The sequence below is a fragment of the Monodon monoceros genome, unplaced genomic scaffold (genome assembly GCF_005190385.1).
Source record: "Monodon monoceros isolate NGI ecotype Baffin Bay Population unplaced genomic scaffold, NGI_Narwhal_1 Super_Scaffold_19, whole genome shotgun sequence".
Classification (NCBI taxonomy): domain Eukaryota; kingdom Metazoa; phylum Chordata; class Mammalia; order Artiodactyla; family Monodontidae; genus Monodon; species Monodon monoceros.
In genome coordinates, this window is record NW_021703775.1 from 63,686,185 (window position 1) to 63,711,751 (window position 25,567).

The 25,567-nt window shown below is 43.1% G+C and overlaps 1 protein-coding gene across 1 annotated transcript in view; it reads left to right on the forward strand.

Moving 5' to 3' along the window:
* The first annotated feature begins 11,207 nt into the window (after positions 1 to 11,207).
* The window catches only part of CAPN14 (calpain 14), a 32,989-nt gene continuing 18,629 nt past the window's right edge, over positions 11,208 to 25,567 (forward strand). Inside the window, 10 exon segments of the mRNA XM_029231621.1 lie at positions 11,208 to 11,815; positions 15,210 to 15,284; positions 16,326 to 16,489; positions 17,540 to 17,703; positions 18,196 to 18,204; positions 20,145 to 20,350; positions 21,883 to 21,919; positions 22,421 to 22,442; positions 22,445 to 22,476; positions 23,819 to 23,876. Coding sequence (XP_029087454.1) covers positions 15,217 to 15,284; positions 16,326 to 16,489; positions 17,540 to 17,703; positions 18,196 to 18,204; positions 20,145 to 20,350; positions 21,883 to 21,919; positions 22,421 to 22,442; positions 22,445 to 22,476; positions 23,819 to 23,876 — 760 coding nt within the window. The 5' untranslated portion in view covers positions 11,208 to 11,815; positions 15,210 to 15,216.

A 25,567-nucleotide genomic window follows, 5' to 3' on the forward strand; every position in this document is an offset into this window, starting at 1 on the left:
TGTTTATGGGCAGTCGCCCCACTAGGGACCCGCGACCGCTTGCTGCCTGGAAAGGGAGGGATGCTGAGCCCGGTGGGAACGGTCTGGTATTTCATTCCCGGCCACTGGAGGTTTGATTTGGGAACAGCGCCCTCTCAGGGACAGCTGCGAAGACAGAGTTGACCTGCTTCACGCTCTCCCTTCTCTTAGATATAGTCTTTCCTTTAGTTGCTGAGTTCAGTTCCTTAGGATGACAGGTTCTCTATTACTTGGGAATATTTTTCTTGGGGCATGGAAAGAAGAGCCCAATATCAGCTTGCCCCAAATGACCAAAACTGTCACTACCCAAACTTTCTGCTAGGTCTAGGAAGAATTCAAAACCATTTTCATTCATTCATTCATTTGTTCATTCTGGCCAGTAAAACCAAACAAAACAAGCAGAACCTCCACAAGTATTGAACCGGTATTATGGCACAATTTTGGTGACTGTGGTTACAAACTTGATCACCAAGATGAGCACATACAGTCTCTCCCTTCCAGGAGCTCCAGCCCAGGCCGGCCTTAAAGAGGAGATAGGAGCAGAGGGCCCTGGGTGCACAGCGGGAGGAGGCATCCTTTTTGCCTGGATACTATGAGGAAGATGTCACAGAAAGAAGACTGTGAGCTGGATCTTCAATGACGAATCTACAGAGAAGAAGGAGGACATTCCAAGCTGAGTAAAGGGCACTTGCAAACGCTGGGGAACATGGAAAAACTTGGTGTGGTGAAGGCAGAGAAAACAGTTTGCTACCTAGAGTACCGGGTTCAGGAGGGTGGAAGGGAGTGACTGAGGCCAGGCACAGAAGGCTTTGCAGAAACAGGAATCATGGAGGAGAAAAGGAGCCAATAATAATGTTACTGCAGATAACTGTTAACATTGACTGAGCACTCACCATGGGCAGGGGCCTGGGCTACGTTCCCAGCGAGTATTGTTTCATTTAACCTTCGCAGCAGCTCTATGAGGCAGATCATGTCTCCAGTGTCATGCCAAGGAGAAGGGGATGACAGCTGGCCAGGTGTAGGCAAAAAGGGGTGTATTTGTCTACAGGGAATTTAAACACAACAATAAAACCAACTCAAAGTCAATCTGCTTTATATTCTCACCATTCTCATCAGCATCAGTGACAAAATATTCTCTCCTGCCAAGGCAGATGGCTCCCATATACTCCCCTCCACAGACGAGGAAGCAGAGTAGGCTAGTGGGCCAGGTGGGACTGCTAATGCTGGTAGCCGTGCAGGGGAGGGGCTGGAGAAGCAAAAGAGGCTGGAGGCCAAGAGACTGATTAGGAAACTTCAAAAATGTAGGAGTTGGGGTAATCTGGCCTGGAAAAAGTCATATTCAAGAGATTTTTTTCTTTTTTAATGACATAGAATTGACAGATCTTGGTAAGCAATAATAAGGGTAAGATGGAGTCTAGGATAATTCTGAATTTTCTACTGTAGGGGACAAGATGGTTGGAGCCACTGTTCCACCAATTAGGGGAGTCGGGAAGAGAGCAGACTTAGCATTTAAAGTCTGAAACATGTGGTCGAGGTGCCCATGGGAACTCCAAGGGGAGGAGCGTGGTGAGCTGCAGGGTTTCGAGTGGGGATTGTCAGAGGTGGGTGCTGGCTCCGATCTCCTTGGCTACAGCTCAAATCTCCTGACTCCCTACTTGAACCCCAGAGCTGATCGCCTCTTTCTGAGCTCTCTGCACCCCTGGTTGAGAAATCACTCAGATTAATATTTCACCCTTGGTGTTAAGTTAGCACTGGCATAGGAGCATAAGAGGCAACTTTCAAAATATTTAACAACTCACATGGCATGGGAATGGAGCAATCAGAACAGACGTCTGTCTTCTCAGTGAAGCAGGGCCTAAGGCCCTTTTTTGTAGAGATACAAAAGACAGTGAAGGATATTACAATAATAAAACCCACAAAAGAGTATCCAAAATATATAATTAATGCCTGTATATTAATAAGAAAAAAATTCCAACAGAAAAAAATTAGCAAAAGACACAAAAATTCCTTTTATAAAAGAGGCTACAAGCATGTCCTAAAAGTATAAGAAAAGATGTTAAACCTCATTAGTAGTGTCTGGAAGTTGGGAAGGTCTGGGTCTGTTGAGGGGGAGAGGTCAGGATTGCCAGGGTGCTGGTGGGGAAGTCAGGGGTTCCTTTGTGGAAATATTTCAATATTTTAGTAATTAGTACAGCCATGGTATTGTGTACAACTAAATGTCATCCCTGAATATTTAACTTATCGAGTACATGTTGACACATCTAACTCTAGCTCTCAGTCGTGAAGAGTTGGGAAATCTATCTTTTAAATAAAGGAACCAAGTAATGATGCAGCATGTCTATATACTAACAATAACGAGTTACAAGAGAGAATTAAAAAAAAATAAATCATTTACAAAAAATAGAAACATAGGGATAAATCTGACAAAAGATGTACAGACCTTTAGATGAAAAGTAATACAACTTAATGGAAAAACATTAAAGAAGTTCTAAATAAGTGGGAGAGACATACCGTGTTCAGTTATGGAAAGATTTCATGTCACAAAGATGTGAATTCTTTATAGCATAATTGCCAGATTCAATAATAGATAGAATTAAAATCTGAACGGGGTTTTCCATGGAAATTAACATGGTGATTCTAAAATGTACGTAGAACAATAAATAGTCCAAGAGTAGCTAAGGTATCCCAGAAGAAGAAAGAAAAAGAGAGGAAGGTACAGGAGGATTAGAAGGAGGAGGAGGGCTTCCCTGGTGGCGCAGTGGTTGAGAGTCCGCCTGCCGATGCAGGGGGCACGAGTTCGTGCCCCGGTCCGGGAAGATCCCACACGCCGCGGAGCGGCTGGACCCGTGAGCCATGGCCGCTGAGCCTGCGCGTCCGGAGCCTGTGCTGCACAACGGGAGAGGCCGCAACAGTGAGAGGCCCGCGTACCGCAAAAAAAAAAAAGAAGGAGGAGGGAGGGAGAAGGAGGAGAATAAAAGAAGACAATATCAACAGCAAGAGCAACAACTAGGCGAAGGGAACTTGCCATAGTAGAAGTCATTATCAAGTTGCAGTGGTTAAGGTGGTGAGGTTTAGCGTAGAGATAGATCAGGAGAACAGTGACCCAGTAAAATAGTCAGGACATGTGGAAACCTGATATATACAGAGGTTGTAACAGAGAATGCATATATATATTACAACAAGGTCAGGAAGAATTCCTTCAATAAGACACCAAAAGAACAAATGGCAAATGAAATACATTTGGCAATAGTAAACCTAAGTCACTGTTATTCAACTGAAGATACAAAAGATAGTGAAAAGATATTTGCAATACATAAAACCAACCAAAGAGCATCCAAAATATATAATTAATACCTGCACATCTGTAAGAAAAAGGCAAACATTCCAACAGAAAAAAATATATTAGCAGAAGACAGATTCCTTTTCCAAAAGAGGCTACATGACTTCTACCCTATAAACACAAGAAAAAATGTCGAACCTCATCAGTAGTTAGAGAAATGCCAAACCACAGTTAGATAGAACTTCACACCCACCAAAATGGCCAAAAAGAAAAACATTGGTTGATAACAAGTGGTGGTGAGAATGTGGTGCAATGGGAACTCTCACTAGTCACTGGTGGACGTGTAGATTGTCATAAATGCCTTAGGAAACAATTTGGCATTACCTGGCAAAGCTCAAGGTGTGTGTGTCCTCCATCTACCTTGCAATCCCATGCCTACTTGTTATCTAGAGAGACTCTTGCCCACGTGCAGGTGCATGGGGAGATAAGTATGTTGAGGGCAGCATTGTTTGCAACAGCAAAATATTATAAACAATGAAATTTTCTTCACCAAGAAAGTGGATAAATTGTGCCATGTTCATATAACAAAATTAATTTCATATAATAATATAGTACTATACCAACGTGAAAATGAGGACACTGGATCTGATGCCAAAACACAGTGCTGGGTAAATAAAGCCCAAGGTAGGCTGTGATGCAAAGCATAATAAATACCACTTCTCTAAAGTTTTAAATTATGCAGAAAACACTCCCTGTTGTTCATGATGCTCAGAAGTTTTTAAAAAGTAAGGGAATAGAAAACGATCTGGAAAACAATGTCCTCTGGGGACTAAGGACGGAAGTGAAGTTGGGGATGGGGACAAAGGTGGCTTCAACTATATATTCGCAGTGTTTTATTTCTTAACCTTGAATATGAGTACTTGGCTGTTTATTTATTATTCCCCCTATCCTTTATAAAAAATATCTGGTCCTTAGATACACAAAATTAGATTTTTTTTCATAATCGTGGTTCAAGACAAACTCCTTATACCTGGCTTTTTTGTTACATTTTTTTCTTTTTTTATTGAACACACTTTTAAATAATACAACGAACCCCTGGTGAACCTATCAGCCAATCCGAGAACTGGAAAAATTAGCAATAATTTGCATGTATCTATGTGTCCCTCCCTTATCCTGTGCCCCACCAGCCCCAGAGTTAGCCACTACCTGGAATTTATTCCCTTGGTTTTTAAATTAATGTTATCATTAATAATAGCATATTGTTGAGGTTTCATGCTCTGGAACTTTGTAAAAAGCATATCCTGCTACAAGTAGTCCCCTGGAACTTAATTTTTTTCCTACTCAACATTCTGTCAGCGGCATTCGCTTTCAGTTCCCGCTGGCTCCTAGCGGCCTCTCTCCTACCAGGTGCTTCTCCTGAGCCCACCACGTGGCTCCTATAGTCTGTTACCCTGAGGTTCCCAGGCAGACAACCTGCAGTAGATAGAGTCCCTGGGCCTACACATCCTTAGCGACCTCAGGAACATGGCTTCACTCTCCCAGTCTCAGCTCCATCGTGAGTGAGAGTTTTTTGAGAATGAATGGAGACAATGCATGTTGATTTCTCAGTGACTGCCTGGTCAGTTGACAGTGCTCAGTATACACTGTTAGCTCTTAGTATAATAATCACTGTTATTGTTATTCACTATGTGGGCACTGCCCTGTGTTCTGGACATATTTAATAAGCTAGCATGTCATTGGTCAGTGAGTAACTTTTTTCAGTTCATTTGTATCTTAACTGAGGGTGGCTCATGGGCTCCGAGAAGCACAACTGCTAGTAGTGGAATGTGTGGCCTTTGCTATAGGCCCTTGAGGGTGACGCTTTGAAATTGGGCTTTTTCCTTCTTTTTCTTCCCTTTCTCACTAAGACCACCAAAGTCTGGCCAGAAGTAGAGGGAGAAGAAGGTGAAAACTGCAGTGGCAACTTGGAATAGAAAAAAGCTTGAGCCCTGGCCCTAACCTGGGGAGGTTAGAGGAGTCAGGAGGACGGTTCAAGTGGTGGCCCAGGTGTCCACAACCCTAGAGCTTGGGCCGCTCCCAGCCTGGCCCCTCCCAGATGAGTACACCATAGTTTACTCATTTTGTTGAGCTCCACTGAAGGGGAAAATGCATCAGCTCAGCCAGTTCCTCTTGTTGAGAATTAGATTAAGCTGTTTAACCTCTTCTTATGGCAATATTCTCATATGTGAAACCCGGTCTAAGAATGACACTGCACAATGCTGTCGTGGGGATAAATTGACACAGTGTAGGTTAAGGACCTAATACCATTTTATAATCTCTATACAAATATCTATCTATCTATAGACATAATTACATATATGTATATATATGTGTGTGTATATATATATACATATACACACATACATATGGCATGTAAGTTCACTTTTGTTCATTCAGTTTTCATTCATTCAAGGGGAAAGTGAACTTCTGTTCTTTCTACTTGAACTACTGTACTTTCCCCTTGAATGAATGAAAACTGAATGCATACAAAGAAAGGCAAGTCTGGAATAAAAATAAGGAGATTAGGAAATTGTACTCGGGAAATTTATAAACAGAAAAGGAGATGAAGTAACAGGCTGAGTCCAGTTGTCCAGTTGTCCCTGAACAGCCTGCCCTGTTCATACCATTACTGCCACACCTATTGATACTTAATTACTGGGACGTGCATCTGTCATACACAGCAGCTCTTGTGGGCAGAAAGAGAATCTCATCCTTAGGTTACCAGGGGTGAGCTCACCGGAAAAGTCCAATATCACAAGGAAGAAAGCCCACACTATGGGAGGCAGTGGTGGATGTCTGGTTTTATTAAAGTGTCTGCTTCTTGAGCCCCTACAGCTCAGTTTCCTCTCTGAGAACCTCATCTCCCAAAGGCAAGACATTTGTAATTACAAGATGTGAGCTATAATTAGAAAACCTTCCATCATCACCTTCATTATCAGTCTCTGCTTTCATAGCACTTGTGTTCCTAGAGGGTGGGCATTGCCCTTGTAGCATCTGGTCCTCACAGCAGTGCTGAAAGTGAAGATACGAGAGGAACACTCACACAGAGAGGTCGAAAGCTTTGCCCCCACAGGCATCCTCTGTGGAGCTATCTATCATCCTACCTCCTTTCCCATCAATCCAAAAAAGGTGTGAGGCAGCTTTCCAAAATCTCCTGAATTCTGAAAAACAATTTAACCCTTGAGGCAGTAGATAGGAGGAGAAGGGGCAGGTGGCTGGTGCAGCAGCGATCATGTCGGGGGGAGGTGAGCTCACCCAGTGCTCCTTAGAAGTGAGCAGCTTGTGTGGCTCCGAGCTTCCTGATGAAAGCAAAACCAGAAGCAAGTTCTTGGTCCCAAGCCCAGACATATCAATCTGTCCCTGTAGGCAGTACCTTGATTGCACCATCCCACTAAACAACCCCCCTTGGATAATAAAAGTAACAAAGCAGTGAAACGACAAAAGCACAGGAATCCAGAGGGACCCTGGAACAAGGACAAGTCTTGAGCATCTTTCCTAGATGGTAAATCTTGCCTGTCTCCCCACTAGGGGAGGTAGACGAAGCTTCTTGATGAGGAAGGCTGAGCTGTCATTTCTCTTGAAATCTAGCTCAGTGCTGAAGCAGGCCCCAAACTTGACTCATTAGGGAAGTGGCTCTTGATGGGCAGAGAGACTGGAAATGTGAATTGCCTGCAGTTGGCTAATGATTGTAAAACAATAAGGCTATGACCATCACAAAATGTGTACCAGCAGAAGGAAACTGATAAAGGCAGAAGATAGGAGCAGGCGTTATTTAAAAATACAAAAGCAGACAACAGTGGAAGCTGAAGAAGCAGAGCCTGCTCCTGTCTTTAAAAGTCTGCTACTCAGCAGCTATGTCTCAATTTTTCTCCATTTAAAAACTGTATTTATTTTTATTTTATTTAGTTTGTATTTTCCTTCTCAATTTTGATTATAAAATTTTTTTTTTGCTTACTGAGTTTAAAATTGTTTTATAGGAAAAGTTATTGGTTTTTTTCTTTTAATTTTATTTATTTTTACTTTTGGTTGCTTTGGGTCTTCGTTGCTGCACACGGGCATACTCTAGTTATGGTGAGTGGAGGCTACTCTTGGTTGCGGTGCGTGGGCATCTCATTGCAGTGGCTTCTCTTGTGGAGCACGGGCTTTAGGCACGTGGGCTCAGCAGCTGTGGCTCGCAGGCTCTAGAGTGCAGGCTCAGTAGTTGTGGTGCACGGGCTTAGTTGCTCCACGGAGTTGTGGTGCACGGGCTTAGTTGCTCCGCGGCATGTGGGATCTTCCTGGACCAGGGCTCGAACCCGTGTCCCCTGCATTGGCAGGCAGATTCTTAACCACTGCGCCACCAGGGAAGCCCAAAGCTGTTGGTTTTATTCTTTATGATTTCTCCCATTACTACATTAAACTTAGAGTTCTCCTGCTCAAGAATTTGAGTTTTTATTTTCTTGAAATTGTTCTCTAGTTTGAAACTTTTATATGTAACTTTAAAATTCATCATTAGCTTTTTTTTTTTGGTATAAAGTTGTGGAGTGGTGATGTATTCAAAATTATTTCCAGATTCTTTACCAGTTCTCTGTTGAATAGTCTTCCATTCTCTTTTGATTTGTCAAGTCTTCTTAAAGACACATTATTATAAATTACTGAAATAGGATAACCCTATTTCAGAGTTATCCTGTTTCAGCGAGCTGTGTCTATTTTTAGTAACATGCCATTTAAATTACTGTAATCTTATGATACATCTTCATATCTGGTATGAATATTCACTCTCCCTTACTAACATGTATTAACAATCTCTTAGTCTCACTTTCTTCTTGTTCTTGTTGTCTTCCCCCTCCTCCTCTCTCTCTCTCTCTCTTTCTCAAAATCTTCTGTTCCTTCTAATTGAAAAGTAATTATGAAGTTTGCAGGTAATTTAGTTTCCGTCTTATTTCTGTCAATATGTATTTATTTATCCTCTGCCTTTTCCCCAGTCAACATTATACCATGTGTATTTCACATATCCTGGAAAACTATTCAAATAATTAATTGGAATGAATGCTAATATCCAACTCTATGGAAATTCCTTAATTTAATTAGCCGTACTAAATAACGAACATGTAAGTCATTGGCAGAATTATTGCCAACAGTAATAAAAGCTTTATTTCAGAGTTATCTATTCTGTTTCACTGAAAGATGAACACCTTTGTACATAATTCTTCATCCATGGTTTTATTTACTTAATATGTATTTTATAAATGGAACCATTGGCAACATTATTAATTCTTTTGATACTTACCACCAAATTGCTTTTCAAAAGAGGTACAACAGTTTATATCCCTATTGCAGGGATGTTAGAGTTCCTAGGGTTTTATTTTTTCCCCCAACAGCGTATGTTATTATTTAAATAAATTCACCAATTTGGGAACTGGAAAATATCTCATTTTTTAAAATGAGTGTATATATTATTACAAAAAAGTTTGAAATTTTTCATTTGTTTATTAGCCATTTATATTTCTTCTGTGACTGTCTATTTTTGTTTATCCTTCATTTTTCTAAAAACATTTTGCGTTTTTCTCATTGTTTTGAAAAAGTTTCCTTGTTTTTACAATAAGGACATTAATCTTATGTCTCTGTGTTTACTCATCCAGATCAATTTTGAAGATGTTTTGTCAATTACCTTCTCCTCATCTCTCCCCTCCCCCACAAAACAAGATCATTGGGATATTTTTTTATCAGAATCTCAATAAATTTATAAATTAATTTTTGGAGAATTAACATCTTCTTAATATTTAAATTTTCAATCCAAGGAAATGATACAGCTTTCCACTTATTCTTTTACATCCGTGTAAACTTTCTGTAGTTTACAGATAGGTAAAAAAATTTCCTTTAAGATTATTCTCAGTTATTTTATATTTTTATTGTTACTATGAAAGATATTTCTATTATGATAATTTCTAACTGCTTATTGCTATATATAGGAATGCCATTACTTTAAAAAGTATTTATCTAATGTATAGTTTTTTTACTTAATACTCATTCATACAGTACTTTTTAGTTCATTCTTAGTTTTCCAGTTAAATGAGGATCAACTAGTGTTTTTCTTCTTTATTAATACTATTTAGGTTTATAATTGTATTTCATATTTTGCCAGAATTTTCAAAACAATGTTGAAATTTTAAAAAGGAGCCTTCTTTTTTTGTTCACCATGTCAGTGCTATTCTGATACCTATCTGGATTCTTCTTTCTTTCACCTCCTTGGCTTGGGAGTTGTGATCTTTTTCAATGCTTTCTTTTTTGGGGCGGTGGGTCAGATAAAAAAGTATTCTTAGCATCTGGCATATAGCATCCTCTTAGATTGACAGATACATGTATTTGTGTGTATATAGAATCCTACATACACAATTACATATTTGTGTTACGTGCTCTGAGTGTTTCTGAGAAGCCTGGGTGGTGCTGTGAATAGAAACTGAGACCACAGGAGGAACAGTAGGTTTGGAAAATGATATCTACTGATAGCCACAAGGATACTGAAGCTCAGTCCAGGATCTTCTCAAAGGGTTTCCTTTTGCAGGATGGGACAGAACTCACATGTTTTAACATGTGAGACATGAGATTGAATTGACAGCAAACTCAATGTGAGTCAACACTAAGATGTAGGTGCCAAAAATAATTATAAGGTTTGAGCCACATGCACACAAGCGTAGGAGATGAGGATAATCACTGCTGCCTGGAAGCCTGTTACGTGGCTGGCGCTATGCTAGCTGCTCTCACACACATGACTTACTTTGTTTGCATGACAGTTCGAAGTGTCATGATTCTCCCAGAGAGCGGAACAGAAGCTTAGTACCCAGAACGAGGCAGAGCAGGGCACGTGCCACAGTTTTTATGAAGTGTAGGTGAACTGATTGATAAACCCAGATGTGGTCTGACATGGTATGGTTAACAGTCAGGGAGCCAGTCACTGTGTTGTATTATGGTTAACTTAAGGAGCTGAAATTTTAAAAATTATAATTGGAGGACTGTTCCCTGCGAGGGCAAAAACAACCAATCTACCACTGTGCTATTACCCACTTGCAAGGTTTCGGTTACCATCTGTATGCCAATAATCCTAAACACTCGTATCTCCAGTCTGAGCTTCCCTTGGGTATCCTGTAGACAGGCAGCTCACATTCAGTCCCAGGGGTGAGAGTTTCCCAAAGACCTCTTGGTAAGCACTAAATTCAATCATTACGGAATAATTTTAATTACTGTTTTAACACAATTTACTGAGTGCTTATTATGGACCAGCCACTGGACTAAATGTTTTGTATTCATTACGAAATGAATAGTTGAATTTTCCCACTAATCTTACAAAGTATATATTATCCCTATTTTGTAGATGATAAAACTGAAATGATAAAACTGAGTCAGTAAATGGTTAGAGTTGGGTTCAAACCCCAGGTTTATTTGGCTGTAAGTGTAAGTGTGACTTCCCCAAAGTCCTCCAATTCCCTTTAACTCTGTTTCAGACTTTTTCAACTCCATTCGCACCTGATTTCTTCTTTCTCTTAGATCTCCATCAGTCATGTTTGTGTGTGTCAAGAACTTTTATTTTCATATTGAGATAAAATTTATATTTAAAAATATTTATGTTTATGATTTTATATTTATTTAACAAATGTATTTAACAAAATTTAGCACTTAATATGTGATAAATACTGTCCTAACTGCTTTACCAATGTTAGCTCAATCCTCACAACAGTCCTATGAGTAGGTGTATTGGTGTCCTAGGGCTGCCATAACAAATTGCCACAAGAGAAATTTATTTTTCACAGTGTTTCTTAAAGGCAGAAGTCTGAAATCAATGTGTCCTTAATACCGTACTCACTCCAATGGCTGTAGGGGAGGATCCTTCCTGCCTGTTTCGGCTTAGGGTGGCTCCCAGCATTCCTCAGCTTGGAATGCATAGCTCCGGTCTTTGCCTACATCTTCACACACCCTTCTCCTCTGTGTCTTTCCCCTTCTCTTCTTTTGTAAGGACACTTGTCATTGGATTTAGGACCCACCCTAATCCAGAGTGATTTTATCCCAAGATGCTTAACTTCATTACACCTGCAAAGACCCTTTTTACAAATAGGATCACATTGACAGATTCTAGGTAAACGTATCTTTGGAGGAGGGTACCCATTCAACTCATCGCAGTAGATGTGACTATTGGCTTCATTTTACAGATCAGGAAAAGGAACAGAGAGGTTAAGTAACTTCCCTTAGGTCTCACAGCTAGTGAGCAGCAGAGCCATTTTCTCCTCTTACCAGCTCCCAGGGCCTTTGATCGTTCATTTCAAGGTCTCATCTGCAGGCATGGATCTCACCCAGATGTCTGCAACATTTGCTGTTGGCACTCGGCCCAGCCACCTGGACTGGTTCTCATTTTATACAGGCGACCTCCAAACATGGACCTGCGTACCTAGTCAAGCTGCGGAACCCCTGGGGAAGAGTGGAATGGAAAGGAGACTGGAGTGACAGGTGAACTTCTGAGACTGGCTGGGAGGGGTGAGGACGGGGTAGGTAAAGGCTGCAAAGGAGGCTGCCTTTGGCACACAAATTCAAATGCGTGCTTTTGACATTTTCACATATGCATTATCACTTAATCATTTTTACAGATGAAAAAATGAAGGCTCAGAAAAATAAGTGGAATATTACTCCTGATAGAATGTACTACACTCTATTTATTATACATTAATAAAGAGAATTGTCGGAGGGACTGGGTCTATGTGGAAAAATGGCATCCAAAGATTTATATAAATTTTTTTTTTTTTTTTGGCTACGTTGGGTCTTCGTTCTGCGCTTGGGCTTTCTCTAGTTGCAGCGAGTGGAGGCTACTCTCCGTTGCAGTGCTTGGGCTTCTCGTTGCGGTGGATTCTCTTGTTGCGAAGCACAGGCTCTAGGCGCGCAGGCTTCCGTAGTTGTGGCATGTGGGCTCTAGAGTGCAGACTCAGTGGCGCACCGGCTTAATTGGGCATGTGGGATCTTCCCGGACCAGGGCTCGAACCCGCGTCCCCTGCATTGGCAGGCGGATTCTTAACCACTGTGCCACCAGGGAAGCCCGATTTACATAAAATTTAAAGTGTTGTAGAAATATAGCGTCATAACGTTGTTGGTAGTGGTTTGTTTAGGAAAACAAGTGCTTGTCTTTGAGAAAATGACGGGTTAAATTAATTTTGGTAGCTGTGTGATCTTAGGCAAACTTTTTAATTTCTTTGAGCCAGATGTGTGATGAGGATTAAATAAAATGATGGGCTTTATTCCATAGTGTCTAATCTGCTGTTAGTCTCATCCAGAGCGGTTTTCATTTTAGATATTATATTTTTAATACTAGAGATACCATTTGAGAATATCTTTCACTTTTCTCTTCATCATGTCCATAGTTCCCTTTACATCCTTGAGAACATGAAGCGCATTTATAATGGGTGTTTTAATGTCCTTATCTGCTAATTCCATCATATCTCTCTTATTTCTAGGTCTGTTTTTACGTGTGGTCATGGATCACATTTTCTTTCTTTCTTTTTTTTAAACATCTTTATTGGAGTATAATTGCTTTACAATGGTGTGTTAGTTTCTGCTTTATAACAAAGTGAATCAGCTATACATATACATGTATCCCCATATCCCTTCCCTCTTGCATCTCCCTCCCACCCTCGCTATCCCACCCCTCTAGGTGGTCACAGAGCACCAAGCTGATCTCCCTGTGCTACGCGGCTGCTTTCCACTAGCTATTTATTTTACGTTTGGTAGTGTATATATGTCCATGCCACTCTCTCACTTCGTCCCAGCTTACCCGTCCCAGCTTACCCTTCCCGCTCCCCGTAACCTCAAGTCCATTCTCTACATCTGTGTCTTTATTCCTGTCCTGCCCCTAAGTTCTTCAGAACCATTTTTTTTTTTAGATTCCATATATATGTGTTAGCATATGGTATTTGTTTTTCTCTTTCTGACTTACTTCACTCTGTATGACAGACTCTAGGTCCATCCACCGAACTACAAATAACTCAATTTCGTTTCTTTTTATGGCTGAGTAATATTCCATTGTATATATGGGCCACATCTTCTTTATCCACTCATCTGTCGATGGACACTTAGGTTGCTTCCATGTCCTGGCTATTGTAAATAGAGCTGCAATGAACATTGTGGTACATGACTCTTATTGATTTATGGTTTTCTCAGGGTATATGCCCAGTAGTGGGATTGCTGGGTCATATGGTAGTTCTATTTTTACTTTTTTAAGGAACCTCCATACTGTTCTCCATAGTGGCTGTATCAATTTACATTCCCACCAACAGTGCAGGAGGGTTCGCTTTCCTCCACACCCTCTCCAGCATTTATTGTTTGTAGATTTTTTGATGATGGCCATTCTGACTGGTGTGAGATGATATCTCATTGTAGTTTTGATTTGCATTTCTCTAATGATTAGTGATGCTGAGCATCCTTTCTTGTGTTTGTTGGCAATCTGTATATCTTCTTTGGAGAAATGTCTGTTTAGGTCTTCTGCCCATTTTTGGATTGGGTTGTTTGTTTTTTTGATATTGATTTGATAGTGGATCACATTTTCTGCTTCTTCATATACATGGTGATTTCTTTTTTTTTTTTTTGTGGTACTTGGGCCTCTCACTGTTGTGTCCTCTCCCGATGCGGAGCACAGGCTCCGGACGTGCAGGCCCAGCTGCCATGGCTCACAGGCCCAGCTGCTCCGTGGCATGTGGGATCTTCCCGGACCGGGTCACGAACCCGTGTCCCCTGCATTGGCAGGCAGACTCTCAACCACTGTGCCACCAGGGAAGCCCATATACATAGTGATTTTTTATTCGATACTGGACATTGTAGATTTAGTTGCTTAGGGATTATTTTGATACTTTGAAGTTTTCTTTTAGGACAGTTCCAGGAAAACTTTTAGTTGGGGCCTAACTTGACCCCACTACTAAGGTGTAGACCCTTTGGGTTCTCTACTAAAGACCCCATGTATACTGTAAGGTCTTTTGACTCTGGCTGGTGGGAATTCAAATGATTTCCAGCCTGGTGTCAGCTCTGGAAATTGTTCTGTGTATAGTCCAGTCTTGTGGGATTTCATTTTATGTATGGACAGATTTTATTTTAGCCAAAGACTCAAGGGAACACCTGTGAAGTTCTCTGGAGGTCCCCTCCTCTTGGGCACTTTCCCCAGCAAATTCTAGCTGTCTTGTCTCCCTGAACTTCAGACTCTGTCTCTTCCACTCAGCAAGACTGCTGGGCTCTTTGTGGGTCCACTTCCCTGCGTCACTGTCCAGGGAATTAGTTTCAGGCAGGAGTCTAGGCAATGTTAGGGCTCACTTTATTTGTCTCCCTCCTCTTGGGGTCACAATTCTGTGCTGCCTGCTGTCTAATGTCCAAGAACAGTTGTTTCTTGTATTTTGTCCCATTTTTAGTTGTTTATAGTGGGGAAGTGGTACATGAAAGCCCTACTCCTTTGTAGCCAGAAACAGAAGTCCAAAATGATGGGCTGTGGAAAAAAACCCAATAGTAACATAGGTTCCAATGCTAGTTCTGACATTTAATAACTTTGTGACTTCAAGCAAGTGACCTAATCTCTTTTAACCTCAGTTTCCTAATCTCTAAAATGGCAATAAAAATCCCTACTTTGTAAAGTTGCTGTTAGCCTTAAATGAAATAAAATATGTCAAGAGCCTAGCCCAGAACATGGCTCAGAGCAAGTGATGAATTAATGTCACACGTTGCTTTCATAATAGAGGATGTGAGATGTAATTGTCTGCAAGCAGTATGAAGATGAGAATAAATAGCAACACTGTAGAGCATTTACTGAAGAATTTCTTGCATGTCCCTCTCAATCCTTTCCTTCCCCATGAAAACATCTCTTTTCTGTTTTCAGCTCAAGTATGTGGGAGCTACTGAGCCTCACGGAGAAGATTCTGCTGCTGAGGAAAGATGATGATGGAGAATTCTGGTATTTGACTCAGAGACTTGGGGCACGTGCCCTGGCTTACATTAGGACATCCATCCAGCAAACGTTTACAGGGTGCCTCATGTATGCCAGGCATACATGAGATCAAGAGAGATCAAGAGACAAGATCTCTTATACAGAGATCAAGAAGACCCTTTAGGGGCTCATGGCCTAGCAGGGCAATCAAACAGTCACAGTCTCTGTGATGAGAGCAGAGACCCCTGGCATGGAACTCAGCGGGTGCTCAAAGCAGAGGGTGGGTGTGGCCACCGCCTGCTCTCCGACTTCTGTTTCTTGCCGACTATAAGCCACCGCACCTGTGCCCTCCAGAGCAAAGCAATACTGCCCCCACCCGCCCCGAAGCCTCTCACCCCTTTTTATGAAAGGCCACCAGACACCCTGAGCTGATGCTGCTTCTGGGTGTCTGACATGAGACCCACCTGTTCCCCGTTCCTTCCACTTTTCACCCTTACTATTAACTCCCACGCTGTCCCTCCTCTCCCTGTACCCATCCTTTTCAGACTGCTGTGTCCCTTTCGCTCTTGAAGTAAGTGGTCATTGAACTCAAGAGTCCTGCAAATACTATTATTTCTGTTTACAGATAGTAAACTGAGCTGGTTCAGACAACACGCCTTGGGACACAACATTAGCCGACTGGGGCGAAGGTTTTTATTAATTGATGACGAGGAACTGATTCGTGCAATTCTTACTGAACGTGTGTAAATCAATTGACTAGCTATGAACGCCCCAATTCCACTTTATCACCACCATCAGTGGCCCAAGAACATCGCCCTCAGGTAGCCACTGTTGGAGGCTGCTTCCAGCCACAGGGTGGGGTTTCTTGGTAGCACCACCTGCCCGAGATGGACCCTCACACTGGTCCATCCAGCCCCAGTCTCATGGGTCCAAAGCCAGCTCAGCTCTGCATGGGGGTGTGGAGGCTGGGGCCCTGGGTCCAGCAGAGGGCTGGGATGCCCATTACTTAGTTGCAGCCTCCCTTCTGGTCCTCATGACTGGATGTCATCTCTTTCATCCTCTACACAGGATGACATTGCAGGACTTTAAAGCACATTTCATGCTTCTGGTCATCTGTAAACTGAGCCCAGGCCTGCTGAATCAGGAGGTGGTCCAGAAGTGGTCGTACACCATGCTGGAGGGGAGATGGGAGAAAGGGACCACGGCTGGTGGCCCGACAAAGTCACCCCGAGGTGAGCCTGTGCACAGGAGACAGGGGCTCTTGGGTCTAAGGGGGCAGCTTCTCCAGGCAAAGGTGGGGCTGCAGACAGAGCCGCTGCCCAGGGCCCCTGGCTGAAGGTGAGGGGGCTTTGCTGGCCAAGCTGTGTGCGCTGGCCCCGGGCTATGTGAACCAGGAAGATGGGGCACCTTTGTCCTAATTTGCACCAGGGCGTAGAATTCTCAGTCAGGCTGCCTACCTCTTGGGGGTGTATCTTTCCAGAGGGTTCCCTTTCCTAATAGGCACCAGGCGGCCACAGGCGCACAGGCATAGTAGAAGGTTGGGTCACATCTTTCTGTGGTTTTAGGATAAGGTCACTGATATGCTGAAGCAACCACCCCATAACAGGCAGGATTGAAATAGTATTTATATCGTATGTATCAGGCCCACCTTACCTAGAGTTTGGTAGAGAAACAAAGTCAAGGATTCCCAGGTCATCAGGTATAGGAGATGAAAGTGTATACATTCTCCAAGTGGAGAGGTTTGGGGACTGTGTCCCTTTCTCCACAATGGGCCATCTCTTGGGTAGGAATGATTTGAAGGGGGTAAGATCTCAGCGGGGCCCGGGTGGCCCTGGCTCTGCCTTCATCTCCCCCACAGTGTCCCCCCAAAGGCTGAACCTGCACATAAGCTAAGGCTTGGTCCCCACAGCTCTGTCCCCTTCCCTCCCACCTCTTCCACCTTGGGTTCTTCTATGGACACACAGACCTGAGAGTTACTCTCCACTGTAGCTTTTGCCCAGCACACTGCCTGGCACAGACTTTGTGTCCTGGAGATGTTCACTGCCTGGGTCAGTGACTGTTAACTAACTGAAGACGACGTGCCTGTGGTCCCAGGGGAGCAGCATTTTAATGGGGACCAAGCCTTAGCTTATGTGCAGCTCTGTCCGGGTGGACCCCAGCTCTGTCCAGGTGGACCTTGGGTGGGAATCCCGGGGCAGCACCCTGGGTCTGTGCTCCTCTCTGTGGTTTGGCAAGCAGGATGCTAGGGGAGCCTGTCTCACCTTGGTTATGTTCTGCCCCAGACACATTTTGGAAGAACCCGAAGTTCCTGCTGTCGGTCTGGAGGCCCCAGGAGGGCAGGAGGTTCCAAATGCCTTGTAGTGTGCTGGTGTCCCTGCTCCGGAAGCCCAGGCACAGGCACCGCAACAAGAAGCCTCACCTTGCCATTGGCTTCTACCTCTTCAGGGTAGGTGGGCCTCTTGTGGAGTCTTATCCTTTCTTCCTGTTTCCTGTCCTCTTTACCATCCATCTCTGTCTACCTACATCCTTGTCTGTCTACCATGGGTGCAAATCCTTGGGAATATGTGACCTAGAACAAGCCACCTTCTTGCATTTGAACATCAGTTTCTACATCTGTAAAATGGGGACAATGATATTTATGCAAAAGGTGGAGTAAAAGAAGATCGTGTAGCAGTGCTTATCATTGTGGCTGGCACACAGTTGGTACAATTAATTCTAGTTCCCTTTGCCCCTCCCCAAAAGCCAAGCTTACCTTGCCTCACCTTTTTCCAGGATTTCTGATGATGGATTAAAATGTCACTGACTGGAACAGCAAGTCTTATGGGAGGGGAAGTGGCCTCTGGGTAGAGTCTTCTTGTATACCAGCCTCCATTAGAATTCATGCTTGTGAAAGAGCTGGATTCACTGCCTAATGAGGCGTCTCTTTTTTGTTTTTCAGATGAGCAAGGTGAGTTGCACACTTGCCAGGCTGGCGCTGGTAGGGAGTGATGTCCCGGGTTCACTGAGACTGCAGCAGCCTTATGTAAGGAGCCACGGGAAGGTCTGGCAATAATGCCAACTGCCTCTGTGTGTGCAGGTAAAGAGCATCTGCTGTTCTTTTTTATCCAAGGGCCCCCCAAAGTCCTTATACCTCCATAGACAGGTCTGAGCCTGCTGCAGAACCAATAAATTTTAGAATCGATTAAATCCCTACATAAATACTTAGGGCTAATATTGAAGACTGTCACAACATAGGAAGAATGAAAAATCACAATCTTGCCTGAGTTATGAAGCCCATAATAAAATAGATCTATAACAGATGGGACATCAGGAGCCCATGCAGCCCACCTACTAGGGGACAAGGGACAAAGGCTGGGAAAACAAAACAGAAACACAGGCAGAGGACAGCAACAGCTCTGTGTTTCAGCTGCAGTGGCAGCCTAGAGGGATCAGTTAAGGCCTGACCTACCCCAGCCTCTGGAGGGTGGTAGATATTCTTTGTTTCCCAAAGAAAACAGGAGTGAAAAACTTAATTTTCTCAGATTGGACTGAATCGAGTAAAAGGGTTTTGCAAAGAAACCATTTTGCATTGGGTGTCTTGGGTCGCTTTGGGTGTTTTGTTTTCCTCCTGAGGGAAAACTGAGCACTCCCAAAGTTGCCTATTAATTTTAAAAGAAAAAGTTATTTAGTCGAGGAGTGGTGGTGGGATGGATTGGGAGATTGGGATTGACACATATACACTAACATGTATAAAACAGATAACTAATAAGAACCTGCTATATAAAAAAATAAAATAAAATTCACACAAAAAAATCTAGGAAATAGTATAAATGATGCCAGATCTCAATATAGACATTGGTAAATCTAGACAAATCTAAAATGCCATGAATTTCTATTAAATTCTACTATTTCATATAAAAAAAGCTATTTATATCAAGCCTATTCCTAAATAGAATTGGGTCAACCTACAATAAAAAGGATAAACAGAACAAAACTATGAACCAGTTACAGAATTCAAAAGGCGAGAAAAGAGTTATAAATAGATGAGGGATAGGAAAGCAGTTAATTCTGCCAGGAGCACTAACCCTAGAACAGCTACTGCAGCTGCTTATAAAATTCAGTGCTGAGATTCCTGGCAGCCAGGGCAAAGACAGCAAAGGGCTGATCTTCTAGTTCTCATTGTCTCAATAAAGAAAGCATGTATCGCCAAGAGGTACATTTTGTTTCCCCAGCCCTAAGTGGAATCTGGGAAGTGTCTTTATGTGGTGGATAGTGTCTTCAGCCGCAACTGTGTGCATCCCCCCTTATGGACCTCCCCTCCCTCCATAGCCCTGCGTGAGAGCCGAGGGAAGAGGAAGCAAGAGAGAAAAATAGGGCCAAAGGGGGATATAAAAGAGAGAGGGAGAGAGAAAGAGAGAATAAAAGTAAGAGATAAAACAAAACACAAACCAGACCTCTGATCTGGGTCTTCTGAGCTTTGGCCAGTACTCCTTCTGCTTTATGAGGCTGCTTTCACTGAGATGACACGGAGTATCCAGTTGATCTGTATGGAGGGAGATGGCTGGTGGTCCGTCTGTACCTATGAGCATAATCATGTCATAATCAACCTTGAAATGGTAGCACATACATGGAGGCAGCTTCAAGAAGTATCAAGAACGTGGACATTGGAGCTCAGCTGTCCTGAATTCCAATCCTGGCTGAGACTCTTACCTGCTAGGTGACTTTGTGCAGATGACCTAACTTGTCTGAACTTCAGACCCTCAACTGTAAAGTGGAAAGTGCAGACACAGTGACATTCCTCACCTCATCTTGTGTATGATATCGTTTTTAACACAAAGTCAAATCAGTCGACATATTTATTCAACCTCATGTGGGGTTCCAGCAAAGGTGCCCGTCCTCTACCCACAGAGCTATGATGACCAGAGGAGACTGCCTCCCAAGTTCTTCTGGAAAAATGCTCCCCTGAATTGGCCTGCGACGTTTCTCAGAGAGAAGGAAGTGAGTCGGGAGCTGTGGCTGGAGCCTGGGACATACGTCATTGTGCCCTGCACATCTGAGTCCCACCAGGAGTCTGAGTTCATCCTCAGAGTCTTCTCCAGGAAGCGCGTCTTTTAGTAAGGTCCAGGCCTCTCCCGGAGGTTGGGGTCCACTTGGGCCAGGGGAGGGGGGCAGGGTGAGGCGAAAATGGCAGAGGACGGGGGTCTCTGTGACCAACACAGGGGACAGGGTGAGCAGGAGAGCAGGGCAGCTGTCTGCGCAGAGACATCCCTCACTTCTTCCTCCCTGCTCTCCTTCTAACAAATGAACACTCTGCTGGATGTAGAGAGAAAAAGCTAGAACAGGTCTGGCCCCTGCCCTCCAGGGGCTCAAAGGCTGGAAAGGACATGGACGTATGAACAGTTATTTATGTTATGCTGTGTCTGGGGTAAGCGTTTATCTGTCCAGGGTGTTTGGAGAGCACCAAGGAGAAGCATCTGAGCCACCCTTCCATGGTCCTGGGGGAAGCAGGGGTGGCCTCAAGGACGTGGTGATTCCTAAGAGATGCACAGGGTTTGTTCAGTTGAGGGGGGCTGCCATCAACCATCAGGCTCAGACGAACCAATATACACTCATCCCAGCCAAACTTATTACAGGCCTACCTCGGAGATATGGCAGGTTTAGTTCCAGACCACTGCAATAAAGCAAATACTGTGTTAAAGAGAGTCACAGGATTTTTTTGGTTTTCCAGGGCATATAAAAATTATGTTTACACTGTACTGTAGTCTATTAAGTGTGCCATAGCATTATGTCTTAAAAAAACAATGCGCGTACCTTAATTAAAAAATACTCGGGAATTCCCTGGCTGTCCAGTGGTTAGGACTCTGCACTTCCACTGCAGGGGGCACAGGTTGGATCCCTGGTCAGGGAACTAAGATCCTGCGTGCCGAGTTGTGCGGCCAAAAAAAAAAAAAAAAAAAACAAACTTGACTGCTAAAAAATGCTAACCATTGTCTGAGCCTTCAGTGAGTTAGAATCTTTTTGCAATGGTAACATCACTGATCAAAGATCACAGTAACAAATATAATAATGAAAACGCTTGAAATATTGCGAGAATTACCAAAATGTGACAGAGAGACAGGCAGTGAGCCAATGCTGTTGGAAAAATGGCGCCCATAGACTTGCTCTATGCAGGGTTGCCAGAAACCTTCAATCTGTAAAAAAATGCACTAACACGGAGCACAGTGAAATGAGGTAAGCCTGTATTTTGCCTGTGATTGTTCTGACATGACAGCCCTTCAGTGCTTAGAACCCAGTTCTTTTTCCATCATATTTAGGGCATAGATAGTCTATCTTGGTCCCAGGCCTCACTGCCTTGTGAGACCACTGAGTCTGAACGTATGAGTGGGAGTAGTTAGATGAGGGTGGGGGAAGGAAAGGGCACACGGGGAGGAGGGTTCTGCTTGAGCAAAGGCCGTGGGGTGAGAACACAGGGCACGTGGGGAGGTACAGCCGTGTGCTGAGCCCTGTGCCAGACTGCACACTTCAAGGGCAAGTGGGGCGTCAGCTAAGGAACTGGGAAGGTGAGTTCCCAGGGGTGGGAGAATATTGGTCAAAACGTTCCCAAAATGATCCCCAAGAAGTAATTCGGTCTCTTCTCCCCCCTCAGTGAAATTGGCCGCAGTTCAAGTGTCATCTTCCCTAAGGTGAGTTGTCAGGTGGAATTCCACATGATGGGGACCGTTTACAGAGCTGGGAAGGGGGACTTCTCCCCTCACATTCAGGGGTCCGGGGAAGAGGTCTGCAGATCCTGCAGGCCCTACTCTATGGCACACATAGTATGTTATCTATCGTGCCCTAGAAGTATGCAGGTTCTGCTGTTTTTGCACCAAAATAACTGCCCTCTGGTCAGGTCCTTGGCATTGAAGGCCCGAAGCCCCAGATGCATGAGTCACACCTCCATGTCCTTCTGTTTCTCTCTACCCGGTGTTTCTTCCGCCCCTTTCACTGTTTGCTACTTCCCCAAAGCCAGTGACGACTGGAGAAACAGGGATGTGGGTGAGTGCTATGGTAAAACATTTAAACCAGCACTCGAGGTCAGACTCACAGATTTCAGAGGCCTGGGAGCCGTGAGCACATTAGAGTGTGCACGAGAGTCCGTTCGTCCAGGGGAATGACCAAGTTCTTCTGTGTGTCTGTTCCTATAGGAAACTGTAGACCAAATGGAGGGCAGGATGAATTCTTCACCCAACTCTTTGAAAAGGTAAGTTGAACCAAGGGAGGTAGCAAGGAGCAGGGCACGCTGTGGAGCCTATAATCCCATGGCGGGTGGGTTTGCATCTGCCTGACCCTGTGTGTAAATTGTGATTTAAGGCTTTCTAGTCCCCAAACTGCCACTTTCTATGAAAGCCCTCAAGGTTTTAGACAAATGAGTAGAGCTGTTGTTTCCAGAAGGCTCCTGTAAAATGCATATCCGTTCTTGGAAGCTACATTGATTTGTTGTAGGAAAAACAACTTTAATTTTTAATCCCTGTGACAATGGAATATGGCAGAGGTGAGACTCAGTGTTGGGAGGTGTGGGTGGAGCCTGGCAATGATGAGCCCTCAGGGGTCTGGGGGAGGGACGCCCAGGGAGAAGACCCCGTGGGTGGGTTGGTGAGGGTGGAACCGGTAAGAGGCACTGGGGAGGAGGAAGGCTACCCTCCTGGTCCCTTCCAGTTCTTTCCTTGGGCTGACCCATGTTTGAGCACCAGCAAGAGGCCACCCTGTCCCTAACCTGAAGGATGCGAAGTACATTTAGAAACAGGGCAAGAAATCTGGGCCTGACATTTGAGTGATGTCATTACAACTGGAAGAACATGAACTGCCTGTGTTAGTAACACTCCTGATTTAATTCACAAGTTGCCTCCCCTCCCGTCTTCTCTCATCTTCACCACTGGCATTTTGCTTAATGTCATCAGAGAGGATACATCAGAATCTTATGTGTGTTGTTTATAAAAGTTTTCCTCCATACCAGGGGTTTCCAAACGTCTTTTACGGCAGTCCTTTTTATCAAATGGAATCTCACAGAGAAACCTAACATATATAAAACAGATTAATATGAACAGATAACTTATAGCCATTTTATAAGCTCAAATTTATGGTACTTATATTGCATTAATATGTTCTAAAGTTAAATGTTCATGTAAAGGGTTGCTTTTCTGAACTCTAAAATGGAAATCTGGACTCTTGGCTAAGGATAGTTTATTAATAATAAAACTGAAACCCAATTGCTGAACTTTCAAAGCATCTCTATAGAACCCAGTTTGAGAATCACCGCTATTAGTCTACCTCTTAAGAGTCCTGCCCTGCTGGGGTGCTCTGAAATTGGCACCCAGTTAAACTGTTGTAGAAGTTCTTATGAAATTCCAGATTTAATTATACGTCTAGTCATGTTCCTTATGTGCAGGAAAATGGTGTCACTTATTCTGCCCAGAAATGACATATGTGCCACCCTGAGCAGATGTGGGAGAGGCCTTTCCCAACCCCCTATAGCTGTGGGCCCTCTGCATCTAACGAGCCTTCAGCAGTGATGATTCTCTTCTGCCACTCTGCTTCTGCTCCAGCATCCAGAAATAAATGCAGTCCAACTGCAGAAGATCCTGAACCACATGCCCTGGGCAGGTGAGTATTTCAGAGTCATCCTGTAGGACTCAGGGGTCACAACTTTTCTGAACTCTGGGTCTATTTCTCTTTCTCCTGGTGGGACATGTGAATGCCCACTGGTCCCCCCAGGAGCTGTGTCTTATACCAGGGTGGGTCGTGTGGTCTGACAAAGAGGTAGAGGAATTTATGCAGCTTAGAAAATTGTTCTTTTTTTTTTTTTTTTTTTTGCTTAGTTGAGTGTGTAAAGATAGACGGCAGTGAAAATGAAGATTTCTGCTAGTTTGCTAATTTGAGAAGAATAGCTGAATATTTCTTTCTTGGCATATAAAGTCCATGTGGAAGAATGGCATTCATTTTCTCAACCCGGCAAATAAATATTAAGTATCGACTAGCTTACCAGAGAGCTCTCTGATGAGCTCATAGTTAAATTGATTAACCCACAGAAATCTGATAGGAGCACATCACGAAGGAGAACTGCAGATGGGCGGTGTGGATGCCTTTGTATGAAGCTTGGGATAAATCATCAGAAAAGCTTAAAGCCCATATAAAAGTATTTTATGTGTATATTTTGAGTGAGAAAAACATGATTTTGAAAAAAAGTAAACCAAACAATTAAAGGGTATTTGCTACCTGAAATATGTGATTGCTTCTCCTTTACATGAAGCCAAGATTTCAAACCCAAACACACTCAGAAACTGTATAATTTCCAGATGGTTTCTCAAAGCCAAACTCGGGTATCATAAAAGAGCCAGAAAGGGAGACTCTAGAAATTATACAATATGAGATGCAGCCCCACCCTACACCTCAAAAAAAATTGTAAAAGAGATGGCTTCTGCACATTAAAAATTTTAAGGCATTAATCACAAGTATGCAAAATGATTTTTGAAAGAATGAATGGACACATTGCTTTCATTTATTCCTATGAGAGGGTTTCTGGTTGATAGAGCTACTATAGCTTTTGGCAAAATAGTTGGTAAAGTCTTCCATAATAAATGAGGAAATGTGGGTTGGAAAGTTGCAATATGATTCACAAGTTTCATCATCAATCCCAAGAGTTATATAAATATGAACCCAGAGAGATAATTCTATGTTATGGGTCAGAGCCTATACGTTTTAGGTATTTAGTTGAGAGTCTCTGTATTCTGCCCTTGGTCCCCTTACACTTCCTCAACTTTTATCAATGGCTTGGAAGAAGACATGGCATGCAGGCTTATCAGATCTGCAGAGGGCACAGAACTGGGAGGAATAATTAATATTATAGCCAACAGAATTAAAATTCAGAATGTTCACCACAAGCTGTGCCCAAGCCAAAAAGATGAAATGTGGTCAGGGTGATAATTAAAATCTGCCATTTTATAATATTTAAAAAATCAGTTGCACAAGCTCCTAACAGAAGAGACCTCATCTTTGTGGCAGTTAATTTGAAAGCTATCTGGTTAATTTAGTTGACCTTGAGCTTAACATGTGCTAATAGTTTCAAGTCGCTGCTAAATAAGCAAATCCAAATTCAGGCGGTATTTAGTGGAAGCATTTAGTGTGTGTTTTTGAAATTGTGTTCCAAGAAATGTTAGAAACCGAGAGGCTTTAGTAAGTGCTCCATGAAGTAAAATGGGTTAGATTCTATGGTCAGTTGTGCTTAGGAAATGCTGCATTAAACAAAATTTCAACGTTGGCTCCTGTACATGGATCACGTGCTAAGGTACATGGTG